The 13,071-nt window shown below is 43.0% G+C and overlaps 1 protein-coding gene across 1 annotated transcript in view; it reads right to left on the bottom strand.

Moving 5' to 3' along the window:
• Myo16 (myosin XVI) overlaps positions 1-13,071 on the bottom strand; it is a 368,989-nt gene that overhangs the window by 86,189 nt on the left and 269,729 nt on the right. Inside the window, exons 26-27 of the mRNA XM_070003305.1 lie at positions 12,590-12,670; positions 12,061-12,266 (exon numbers count right to left, since the gene is read on the bottom strand). Coding sequence (XP_069859406.1) covers positions 12,061-12,266; positions 12,590-12,670 — 287 coding nt within the window. The remainder of the gene's footprint in view (positions 1-12,060; positions 12,267-12,589; positions 12,671-13,071) is intronic.

A 13,071-nucleotide genomic window follows, 5' to 3' on the forward strand; every position in this document is an offset into this window, starting at 1 on the left:
GTATGGAACATGCAAAGAGTCGGTGGGAAGTCTCTGTCTGTGTCTTTCACGTCTGGCTTATTTGGCTTAGCATGGTGTCGCTTCGTTCCATCCATTTCTTTGCAAATGACAACTTCATCCTCCTTGTGGCTCAATAAACAGAATATTATCCACCTACATATTATACCATATGTATTATTCATATATATATATGCATCACATTTTCTTTATCCATTCATCTTTTGGTGACAACTAGGTCAATTCCATAACTTGATTATTGTGACTAGTCCTTCAGCTCGATTTTGCTGAGTCTCCAACAAATCTAACAACTCATCTACAAAAATAAGTAAAGCTAAGTTATAAAATGTAAGTGAAATAATATGAGATCCACACATCAGAGAATCAATGTGTGCCCACAAACTCATAATAAAAGAAAACTATCTGGGTTCTTCCCAGAAGCCCTCCTTCCTCCTGGTCCTACCATGGGTTTCCTGACCCCAGGCTCTCCTTCCTGTCCTCCAGTCTGATAAACTGAGGCTCACTACCCCACTCTACCTCTGGGCACTCACTCTGGCTACATCTGGGCCATGTTGCTCTCAGGGGAAGGAAGTCTTGGGCTTTCTGCAGCAGACTGCCTGAGATGAGGCTCCAGAGAGAGGCAAGGAAATTATGAACGCCATGTTCCCACACATTCTGCCCCTTGAGCCAGAAGCTAAGTTTTCCCAGGGAGCTTTTCCTGGTTGAATACAGACATGCTTCCAGATTTCCCACTGTCTGGGCCCCAGGTCAGGGGCGGGAAGTGGGTTGGGTGGGTTAAGGGGGTGGTAATTGGTGAACTCATCAGCTCCTCATTATCTAATGAAATGTCAGAAAGTCTCACCAAGTACTTAGGTGGGCATAGAAGATTTTACATTGCAAATCCAATGTCTACCTACTGACTAGGGAAGGCTGAACTGAGTGAGGCTAAAGAGCTGACACCAGTGATCTAACTTTAAATATTCATTTGAGGAAAAAGACAATAGAGATCATAACATAAACACCGTTTCTAGAAATAAATATATCAATACAATTGTAGTAAGACTGGCAAAGAAAACACATAAGTATCAATATCAGGATCAGAAGACAGAATGCCACTGTACAGGTGGCACACTATAAAGGAATCCTTTGGATAGCTCCAATAAAGTCAACATACTTCAGATAGAGTAGACCAGCTCCTTGAAACTCACAAATAGATAAAGAAATAACTAGTGTCTGTGTGTTTTCAGAATATATCAAAACCTAAAAAAATCAACTCCATATAATATTGGAAAGGTATTGAGACAAAAGGTTCACAGAGAAGATAAATGTGGTATGAACAAGCTGACGGAGAATGAAGGCTGGGCAAGTTAAGGTTTCTGGGTCAGCACACACAGGAAGTGCTGGGGGAGGGGTCATCTGTGTGGTGATGCTGATGAACTCATGACCCGAAACACAAAAGTTTCTGGTGCGGGATGTTGAAAAGAAGGAGATTTCCTCTTACCAGAGTGTAATAAGTGGTTTATTGGGAGCACTGATCAAAGCATGATCAAAGATGAAGAGTCAACATGTAAAAGTATGTAACTTAGTTCTGAACTATTCAAGTGTAGGAAGGTAATTATGGTACTGAATTTTGGTTCTGAAAAATGAAGTATATTAGAGGCAAAAAATGGATTACTTTGTATGCATACTTCCTCCAAATATAGGTCCAGTAGGTTTTTGAATTACCTATATAATGACTGCATTTTAAATGTCTCTGGTAACGGCATAAAGTCAATCTTGAAATGAAATGTAAGTCATCATTAAGGAAAAAATGTGTAGGCATAATTTTCATTTTGCATTACTGTTTTTAACTTATCATTATTGCATTAACTCGGATCATGGAATTTAAGGGACTGGCATGGAGTCCTGCCCTTTCTCCATCTGTCTTGTTAATGTTCCTCCTCTATATGTTATTCTCTAAACTGCTTGCCTGTATCCTTTCAAGCACAAGAAGGGAGCAAATTCTGCTTTAATCCACTGGTAGGAACCACTCACTGTTCAGGCTGCAATTTAGTCAGCTGAGACTAAGAAAAACACAAACATGGAAAGGTTGATGTGGAGACAAGAATGTAACTTGTGCATATACAATTTTGGACTTTCAACTCAGAGGGACAAAATAATCAGATCAGGGATTTTAGATCCCTTGGAGTTAAATATCTCTGGATTTTAATTTATAAGGCATATTAATCTTTGAACTTTGATTTCTCAGTGGTAAAGTAAAAATCAGAGAAGATTTATAGGCACATTGGCACTACCAGATTTTATTCTTAGAATTGCTCTTTTTTTCATCTGAACATTTTCTTTCTTTTTCTGGTTGGAGAAGCCCTGAGGAACTATTTTGGACCATGTATCAGGGCAAGCAGAATGTATCAGGTGGAAGCAGAATGCATTTACATCCTGAACACAGACTGGAGTTGAGATAGATACAGGAAGGGATTGTTGAGCATTTCAGGAATGAGGGTATAAAATCAGTATGGCTTCTCTTAGTTTCCAGGAGGACTCCAAGTGAAGCCGTTGGAACAGCCTGAGATGGAGGATGAAATGTTCTGGAAGACTGAGGATACAGCAGTTGGAACAGCCTGAGGGTGGAAGATGGAATGTTCTGGAAGGCTGAGAATACTGCCTAGTGTACAGGCACACCCCAGTTCTTTATGGGCTCCCTGGATGAGCCTTGTGATCCTGGAAAAGGAAGCGCTGTGGAGGATGGAAACAGAAGCCTTCTCTCGCGCCTGTATTTCCTTACAGAACAATCTATTAAGCTGCCCCCCTGTCCTTCCCATTTGCCAAGGGAAAGTAACAGGATGGCCCAATTCAATAACTGATTTGGGGAGGAGAAGATACTCACAATTTACCTAACTTCTTATGAACATACTCCTTGTAAACAAATGGCTGGTTTCTTCTATTTCTCCAAATTCAAAATTCAGAATTCTGGGATTAAACTCTTTTATGGCTCCTTACCGTTGTATCAAAATATAATGCAACCATCAAGATGTTAAATTCAGGTAGCACACACTAGGGTACCGTTTTCCCAGAATAGGAACACTCTCTCTGCTTTCCTCTACATCCCGTGACTGTTCAGGGGATTATACACTCACTTTAAATCATGTGGATTTGTCAGTTTGCTGGGGGGGGGGGTACTTGTTTTCCGTGTTTGTTACAAGATCATTTGAGGTGTGAGTTTTTATTCTGCACAGACTTTAAATGAAAAGGTGCAGTTCTCCATTTGTAAATGTGCTTCTGCCGCCGGGGTGAGGTTGTACCCTGTTGGGCGGGGAGCTGGGGACTGCCTGCCCTTCCTGCAAGCATCCTAGCAAAGACACTCTGGATAAAGAGTGCTGTTGAATGTTAGAACTCCCCGCAGAGTTCTTCTCCTCTCTGGTGTCTCAGTGCCCCCGTGCTCATAACTGGGCAACTGCCTGTGAACGCTAATGACACGCTGGCACAAGGAACAGCACAGAGAGAAGCTGGAGACAGCAACTACTTTAGGCAGGGACCAGGCTTTTGCCCCATAGTAACTAGGAATGCCTTGAGGGATGCCAGGTGAAACGCTGAGCCAGGACTCAACACCACCGAGTCACAGTTTTCTGAACTGTAAACCAGGAACACAGGGATGGACAGATCCATGGGTGTGTTCAGGTAACACACTTGTGAAAAACTGAGCACAGTGCCCAGTGCCTCGTGAAAACTGAGGAATGTGACTTAAGGGCGAAGTCAATCAAAGACATTCTTAATAATGTAATAACCACTGTTTATGAGGACAGACAAGACCTTGAAGAGTTCCTGTGAGGAACAGAATAATGATGGTGAAATTCAGAGCTCTTCCACCAAGGAAACATGATTATACCCATGATGGTGGCCATGAGCCAATCGTGGTTCCTAAGTCATACTGGCTTTTCGACTCAGAAAAATGCTTGTTCAAAATCAGCATGAATGAATAAGTAATGAAGAAATGAGTGATAGACGAATGAGTGCTGTCATTGGGGATCCTAAAACCTGAAAGAAGAAATTAGGAACTTAGCCAGATTATAAAAGCAAGCATCTAAGTCATCTACCATTATTGGTCCCCACTCCCCAGATCTCCCCAAGGAGGAAAACAGAACTGTACCAAGAAGTAATGAAGCTAGGTATGGTGGCTGATGCCCGTAATCCTAGCCATTCAGAAGGCATAGGTAGGAGGAAGATCATGGTCTGGGTTGGCTTGGGCAAAAACGTAAGATCCTACTTGCAAAATAACTAAAACAGAAAGGGCTGAGGAAATGGCTGAAGTGTTAAGTGAATGCTAGAGCATCTGCAGCTGCCTGCACTGCCCACTATGTAAGGACCAAGTTGAACAGCTGTCAGAGATCACTGGTGTGCAGGTAGCTCCACCATCATTACTACTTCCTCCTTTATAGACAAATGTTGCAGTTTCTTGAAGTGGATTATGGGGGGAATTGATCTAAAATCCACTAAGTTGTATAACAAATTACAAATAGAGATTTAATTATGTTAAAGTTGAAATGACATTTAGACTCTATCTTGTAAGCTTCTCTCATATTTATTTCATTGAAAAACTACAGGACTGGTGTTCATGGATTTTTTCTTCCGAAACTTCATGAAACTATTTCCAAACAACCCAACTCTGCAGAAACGCTTCACAGAGTGGATATGGTTAGACTTGGCAAAACTGCTTTGAAAAAAATTTGTTTGCCAGTAAAGCTTTCAGATTTATTATCTCCTGACCTTATAAATTACCATTTCTTTTTTTTTTTGGGGGGGGGTCCAGTCGTGGGGCCTGAACTCTGGGCCTGGGTGCTGTCTCTCAGCTCTTCAGCTCAAGGCTAGCACTCTACCACCTGAGGCACAGCGCCACTTCTGGCTTTTTTCTTTTTGCTTATGTGGTGCTGAGGAATCGAACCCAGGACCTCATGCATGCAAGGCAAATACTCTACCACTGAGCCACCTTCCCAGCCCCTCCCATTTCTTTTAAGGATGCTGGCATTTCCCGTCTGGACCAGGGAAACTTCCAGAACATTGCAGCACAAGCTCTGCCTTTGGTGGGTGCCTGCCTTGTTGGGCATTTGTTGCCTGTGAGTTTAATTCAGTCCAGTCAAGCACATCTTCTTTCACCCCACCCCCACGCCCCACCCCCTGTCCCACACCTATGCTCTCTCACTGTATGACCTTCCAGCACGTGATGTGTCAATCAAACAAGCAAACAGATTCAGACTGTTTCTGAGTGGGATTCCATCCAGCATCAATCTCAAACCACACTTGGATCCCACCCAGACCAAGCTTAACATCAAACACCTCAGTGCATTTCCTGGAGAAGTTCTTCTGCCTTTTCCAGACGCATTCACCTTATTAAATAGTGAACTCTGTCAGCAATACCATCCTGGTCTCCCAGCCACTGTGACCAGGGCCTTAGGTGAACTGTGACTGTGTTCTGCAGGGAGGGCCACCATGGTTTTGTGGAAGACTTAAATAGTTTCCTTCTGATCCTGGAGATACGCAAAGAAGAAAGGAGGAGAGAAGGAATAGGAAGAAGAGAAGAAAGGAGAATAGGAATGATACAAAGGCAATGGGAAAATAAAAGAAAAGGAGAGAAAGAAAGGGAAGAGAAGGAAGGTAAAGGAGAAGGGAAGAGGAAAAAGAAAAAGGAAGGGAATGGGGTGGAAGGGAAGGGGAGGGAGGGGAGGAGAGGAGAGGGGAGGGGAGAAGAGGGTTGATACATATAGATAAAAGCTGGCACCTTCTGGACTAGTCCACTGACAGAAAGTATAGAGAATAATGCCATCTTCATGATAAAAATTAAAGAGATCAATGGGAACATGGCTGGGTCCAGAAAACACTCTTGAAGCCATTTCTGTGGTATGATCTCATACGATTCATTCCTTTGATTCTACAAAAAACATCATGGCAGTATTGGTCTTAACTACACTTCCTGGAGAGATGTAACAGAATCGAGCTGTCTGTCCAAGCCTGGATGTGTAAGCGCTGTATGGCTCCTAATTGCTCCACAGCCTTCCCTTAAGAAGACACAGTAGCTTGTTACAAAGCTGCACGGTCATTTACTTTCTTCCTACTCCATAGACCTTGGCTAGGACCAGCAGAATGCAAGGAGAACCTGCTGGGCCACTTCTGTTCTAATGTCCCTTCTCCTGCCTTGGGACCCTGAACCAGGGCCAGAAGTCTCCCTCTGCTGGAAAGGGGTCACATGGGCTGCTGGGTGGGTAAAAGAAGCTATACATTCTGGCCAGGCAGACTTTAGCCCATACCAACCATGACTGTAAGAGAGGTCCTCAGGTAAGAACAGCCCCATGTATCCCAGTGAAACCCCAGAACGGAGGAATAATAAACTTCTAAAATCATATATAACATATAAATAATACCTCATGCCTCTAGGTTTAAGGACATTCTGACAGTCACAGATAATTGGGCCCAGAGTGTATTCATTTCCCTTTCTGGGGTACTTGGAGAGCCACCACCCAGCCCTGCCTGCGTTGATCACGGTAAAGTGGCTGCTGTGGAACCTGAGGGAGCCACAGCCCGCCCCTCCCCCCAGCTTACACACATTCTGTCATTTCTTTATTCTCTCTGTCTCAGCAACGATACTTCATAGATCCAGGCTGGTCCTTATACCTGGATGTCATCATGAAATCAAGACTGAGATTCCAGCTGATTTCAGTTTAGGGGTGCGACTTCTGAACCTCAGAAAAGCGCAATAGGGAGAGGAACAAGACTTGACTCTCTTGAGCTATGCACCAGGGACTTTTGTTCTACAGGGTATATTTGAGAGAGCTGGCTTGTAGCCTGGCCTCCTCAGAGGACCCCAGGAGCTGAGGAATCCGACCGGGGCATGGGGAACACCTCTGCCATAGGTGCACACTGGACTCTGCCATGCAGACCCCCAGGGCTGGATCCAGAGACACAAGGGCAGCAGCCTCTGCTGGACATGAGGCATGGACTCTGGTCCCCTTGGGCAGAGACGAGCCACCTATTTCTGTAATGGGTCAAGGACTAAAGACTTCACATGCTGAAAGGCAACACTGGGCATTTTATATGGGTACTTGCAAAACCTTCTTCTTGCTTGCACATAAGAAAACAGGAAGCAGGTTTGCCTGGGGGTGGCCCGGGTGCCCCCCCCTCAGGGTAGATGTCCATCTATCCAGTGGCTGCAATGACAGCCCCCTGAAGTATGATGTGATTAAGTATGTGAGAAGTACAACCCAAGATGCTTAGGAACTTGGAGAAGACACACGAGGTGACTGGGAATGTTACCAAGGGTTTTCTAAAGGAGAAGACACCTGGGTGAATCTCAAAAGATATGACATCACAAGCAAGACAGAAGACATGATAACACTACCCGGACAAAGCCTCAAGGTTTCTGAAACTACAGCGTACGGGCAGATGAGCCATATTTCCTTCCATGAGCAGCAAAATACCATGAAAGCAGTTCCAAAGCTGCCCAAACATAACTTGTCCAGCTTTGGTACTGAGTGACATCTACATACATGGACACAAAGGGCTGTTCTAGTTGTCTTTGGTGATTGTGACAAAAATACCATGGACTGAGCAACTTAAACTACAGAATTTGTTTCCCTCACTTCTGGAGGTTGGAAAGGCCAAGAGCAGAGTGCTGACAATGGCATTCCTGTTTCCCCTTCCTGGAAAAAAGGGGTGGGATCAGGGGAGGCAGAGACAGACCTGAGGGGGCAGGGGGGGCGGTGAGGAGGACAGTGGCCTCAATCTCCAGTGCAGTTACCTAGAAGTGAGGCTTCAACATGAACCGGGGGACAGGGTTCCCCCATGGTCACTGATTCCAACCACGCACCACAGTTCACACAGTGTAATTTGGTCCCACTGATTCTTTCGCTCTTCCACCTGGTGAACAGTGTCCAAGCTGGTGCTTGTCCTGGGAGACAGGTCCATGATCTTTCCCACCTTGTTCTAAGCTGCAGTTTTCCTGGAGACCCCAGCCACAGCCATCCTAATGTCTTGTACAAGCTCGTTAGAGCTGGAGCCTCTGGGGAACTGCGCTTATCCTGGCTTGGGTAATGGCCGAGAGGGATGGGGCCATCAGAAGGGCAGGACACCCAGGCACAGGTTCAGAGCCTAGCAGCGCCCTCAACACTCCCAGGAAAGGTTATTTCCCCATTCATCAGTGTGTCCACATGCTGATTTCCACAATAACAAAGGATGCTCCAATGAGCAGCTGCCCGATTCCAAACCACAAAACCAGTCACCACACTCCTTTCTCTTTTCTCATGGTAACCACATTCCTTTCTGCATACTTACAGACATTTATTTCTCCTGGGTTTTATTCTTTAGCCGTTAAGACAAGGTGATAGGATTAAAATAGAAATATTTTGCCTCCGACTTTAACCAGAGGGATATGAAGAGTTTCACATTGCATCAGAATGAAATTTGGGCAGCCAAATTTTTCTATTAAATCTGACCTCTAAGCTTTGTTTTTATCAAGATGCCTCCCGGTCTGGAGGTGTTTCAAAGTACAAATAAGCTTCTGAATATAAAGTCAAGTATTAAATTAGGTCATTTGTTGATGCAGGGATAGTTTGTATTTTATTCAGGTACTATAGAAACTGACAATCTGTATGGATTAATGTTTCTGCAATATTATTCCAGACTGGAATTATGTTACCATCATAATGTTTCTCACAGTGACAAATTTCCAATGAAAATAAATTGATAAGCTGATTGCCATTTGAAACAAAGATAGAAAGAAATCACATCTCCTTTTAAAGAAAGAAAGCAATGCAAGGATGTACTTAACAGTACCATTTCCCACCTCAGCTCCTCATTCTCTTTAACCCAATGTCCATTGGCATGTATGTCTGTGTTTCCTGTCATGTGGAAATATTTAAGTTGAACAGCCATTAATCTTCAGCAGCTAATTCCTTCTGAAGTCAATTATTTAGAGTGTATGATGCACAGATCTTAGGGACTAAGACATTGTCACCCCTATTTAAAAAAAAGCATAGATAGAAAGAATTGTACTTAGTTGCAAAAGAAAATAATTATATATATACATACATATATATATAAAATTCTAGTTGAGGTTGGCCCTTATGGCATTAAACATACACAGGATAAAAGGTAAAGATAAAATTATAAAATATCACACATGCACAAGTTATGATCCCTACACTATTTTGGAGATGAGCAGTTCAGATTATTGCCTGTTGAAATAGCAGTTAGGAAAAGCTATGCAGTTACCAAACCACCTCTGAATCATTCAATGATGTTGTTTTCACTGGTAAACACCTGGGAGCCTTTAGTGTGGAGTCTCTCTGATGACAAGATCCCAAGATGCTCTCATAAAAGCAACAAAAGATGACTAAAGAGCACTAAAAACTTTACCAAAAAACCCCCACTAAAATATTGATTGAGATGAATCCTATTTCATAGAAATCCACATACAGTTCCTCTCAAACTTCCATGAAAGCTCACTTTGGAATCTTAACAAGTTAGCCTTACTTGAATTCAGTAAATCTGGGGTGACCTAGGGCATCTTGCATTACCACAAAAGCACTTTTAGAACACAGAGGCACTGGAACATTCTCAACTCTTGGCAAGAAGATACTAAACAAAACCATAGTCCCCAAATGTCAATATGGAGTTGGCCAAGTGTTTGCCATATGCCCATATAATCAATCCCTGGAAGCTTGTTAGAAATGCTAATGATAACATAGGCCTTCCTCAGAGCTACTGAATCTGATAGAATGTGTAAACAGGATTCCTGTGTGAGAATGGTGTTCGAGACTGCTAGTCTTGGAAAGGTTGTCTGTCCCACACCGTAATTCACCAAGGCCTGTGACTGCTCCCCACTCAGAGCACATGCTGCTGGCAGAGAGCTATCACCACCCTGAGCCCAAGGAACTTGTCCTCACTGTTCTTCACTGACTGGTAGATGGAGATGCAAGCCAGTACACCCACCAACTTCACACCTGGTTGAGGTTCTGATGGGAACTCATTCACCCAAGATACCTTGTACCTTATATGGTGGGAATACTGTCTCCTGATGGGCAAACCGTCATGCATAAGAAATCTGTGTTCATTAGTGAGCCAGACACTCCTGGATTTCTATCCAGGAAACAGAAAGAGGCAGATCAGAAGAGAAGCAGTGCTAACCAAAGGCTACTCAGGGTACAATAATCAATGGTGTGCTGCACTGTTCCTATCCAAAATGCCCACAGCAGTCATCATTACACTCAGACTTAAAATTAGTTTCTTTATAGATACATTGACTTTACAGTTATTTCCTGGAAATTGTTCTCATTTGTAAGTATCATTTAAGGTTTAAACAGAAATATCAATATATATTCTGTAGATTAAACACATTCATTCTCCAGGAGGTTAAGTTTATCTTCTACCTTTAAAGATACTCTTATCATTTCTTTAAAATGAGTGGCTCTAGCAGAACTCATAGGATGTTTGTTCTTTCTTTGTGATGTTTACTGAGATGAACAATAAACAAATGTTACTATTTTTTCCAGAAAAAAATGATAAAAATTGAACAAAGAATTTTAGTCAAGAGTTGAAATGTTATAGAATTTGCTCTGACTACAAGTTTTCACTAAGTAGTAACACATTTCCTCTTTTGTTGAGTTTGGTTTTCTTCGGTAGCTTCTTCAAGGTATCCACAAAAATGTTTAAATCTTCCTTAGGTCCATGGTTTAACCACAGGTGCTAGATTTCCCAGTCACAACCCTGATCTCGCTTTACATCATTGTTGCTTTTAAATCTCATTTTTTCATAGGTTTATTAAGTCTATTCTGGCTTTCTTTTTGCCCATCCTTTTTTATTTATGAAATGCCTAAAATAGATATTATTATTGTTGTTGTTATTATTAATCATTATTATTATTTTCTCCAAGATTAACACTAGCTTCACTAGCTTCTCTGACTCCAGTGTGCATCTCCTGTGTCTGTCACTCTGCTCACTGAACCACCAATGGTGAGAGAGGCCTTTCTTTGCCTCTGTTCCATTTATCTGTCTACAAGGAGTGAACAGCCATAGCAAAGAATTCCACAGAAGCCTTGAGTAGTGTTTGTGAGCACATATTTTCAAACTTAGTTAATATTCCTGGATTCATTCTTTAAAATGGGTTCATTGATATTGATTTAAAGTCAGACTAAGGGTTCTTATGGAAAAAAAAACATACAAACAAAGACACAGACTGATAGGCAGATTCTGCATGGTGGGAGGTGGTGGGCAGGCCTTGAGTAGATCTGCTGGCCAGGGACCCACCCACACCACATTAGAGCCTCTCGGTAACCAGCTCCCCTGCCCGTCCACCCCTTCCCCCCGCCCCCACCCCGGCCCCAGAGTCCTTCTGAGCTGAGTTTAACCTAAGAGTAGATGACAAACTTCTTCTCCATGGGCAAGATAACATATACGGCGCAAATATGTTCACACTCTATACCCGGACACCATTGTGGGGAAGAGGTGGCCATGAATGGTACACAAACAATACTCGCTGTTATGTCACAACAAAATGGTAGCTACAGATCAAACGTGAATCTGTGACCTAAACTGTGTTTTCTTCATAGATATAAGAAGGAAATAACCACACAGATGCTTTTTTTTTTCTTTTAAGTAACAGATATCTCATAAACACTATGTCTTGTAATTTTCTTATTGTATTTTTAAGGTGTTGTACAAAGGGGTTCAATTCTGTCATTTTTATGAACTTTTAAGTCCAAACATAGCCACACATTTAAGGGAATATGAACACATTTTGCAATGGTGGCACATGCCCGTGATCCTGGCCATGACAGGAAGTCGGAAGAGGAGGACTGCAGTTCAGGTCTGCCAGACCTCAAAAAAAAAAAAAAAAAAAAAAAAAGAGACTCTACCTCAAATCAATAATAGGGCATAAGAAGTGGAGGTGTGAGTCTTTGCTCTAGCAAACACGCAGTGCTGAGTTCAAACTTCATTACTACCAAAGCTCCTGCTGCCATGGTGTGGGCACTGCATCCACAGATTGCTCAACCAGGACACCGACTGACTGTGGTGGCTTACCTTGCCAGGAAGTTGGAGAAAGACAGGCGGGCAGGGAACCCATGGCGGAAGACCTTTACCACTTCCAAAACCCCGATGTACTGCAATTGGGCAGAGACGTAGAAGGGGTCAAAGGTGTCTGGAAGCTGGGAGCTGTTGGGCTTGATGCAGTGGACAAAGTGCAGACCGCCCTGCTGCAGCTTCCCCGTGATCTCAGCCAGCGACTTCTGTGAGGAAGGAAAGGCAGCTGATGCTCTGCAGGAGACATGGACAGAAGGCAGAGCCTGGGGGACAGAGAGAGAGCACGGGGGATAGCGAGAGATCACAGGGGACAGAGCAGAGCACAGGGGACAGAGAGCAGCTACAGCACAGACCTCTGCCTTCCGTGCAAGGCTCTGCTGTGTGACTTATTTAATCACACAGAGTACACATGTGCTTGCTTTCTCTGAGACTACTTAAATTGTCAAAAACCAGAAAAAGTCTGTGCACACCTTCTACTGTTTATATAAACACATTGAGTCTCTGAATCTGAAAGAAGGACATCACTAACCCTGAGTTGTGATGCTCTGGTGACTGGGTCTCTTCGTTCTAGTCTTTGGAGGAATGTAGAAGTTCCTTTCTTTTTTAATAACTGGAGAGAGAGAGAAAGAGAGAGAGAGAGAGAGAGAGAGAGAGAGAGAGAGAGAGAGAGAGAGAGAGAGAGAGAGAGAGAGAGAGAGATTTATTTTGCACAATTCAAGTTTGAGGGAGTAAATAGGAATGAAGCTTCATATTCATTTAATTCTATTTACAGGCTAATGTATAACACATAGACTAAAAACCAGCACCAAATGATGCTTTCTGCAATGCTACTGTAAGTGGAGGAGTCAGGCTACTGCAGGGAAAGCAATGACCTTCCTGCTGACCTTCAAGGGCAAAGGAGAACCTACAGCAAATCTACAATTCTATGTGCATTCTTATTTGAGAATAAACATAGATCCTGATTTGACTGTTCCACAAAACTCTCTGTGGGAGCCTAGCTTTATGATCAAC

This window comes from Dipodomys merriami, unplaced genomic scaffold (genome assembly GCF_024711535.1).
Source record: "Dipodomys merriami isolate MVZ:Mamm:240054 unplaced genomic scaffold, mDipMer1.0.p SCAF_6, whole genome shotgun sequence".
NCBI classification, from domain to species: Eukaryota; Metazoa; Chordata; class Mammalia; order Rodentia; family Heteromyidae; genus Dipodomys; species Dipodomys merriami.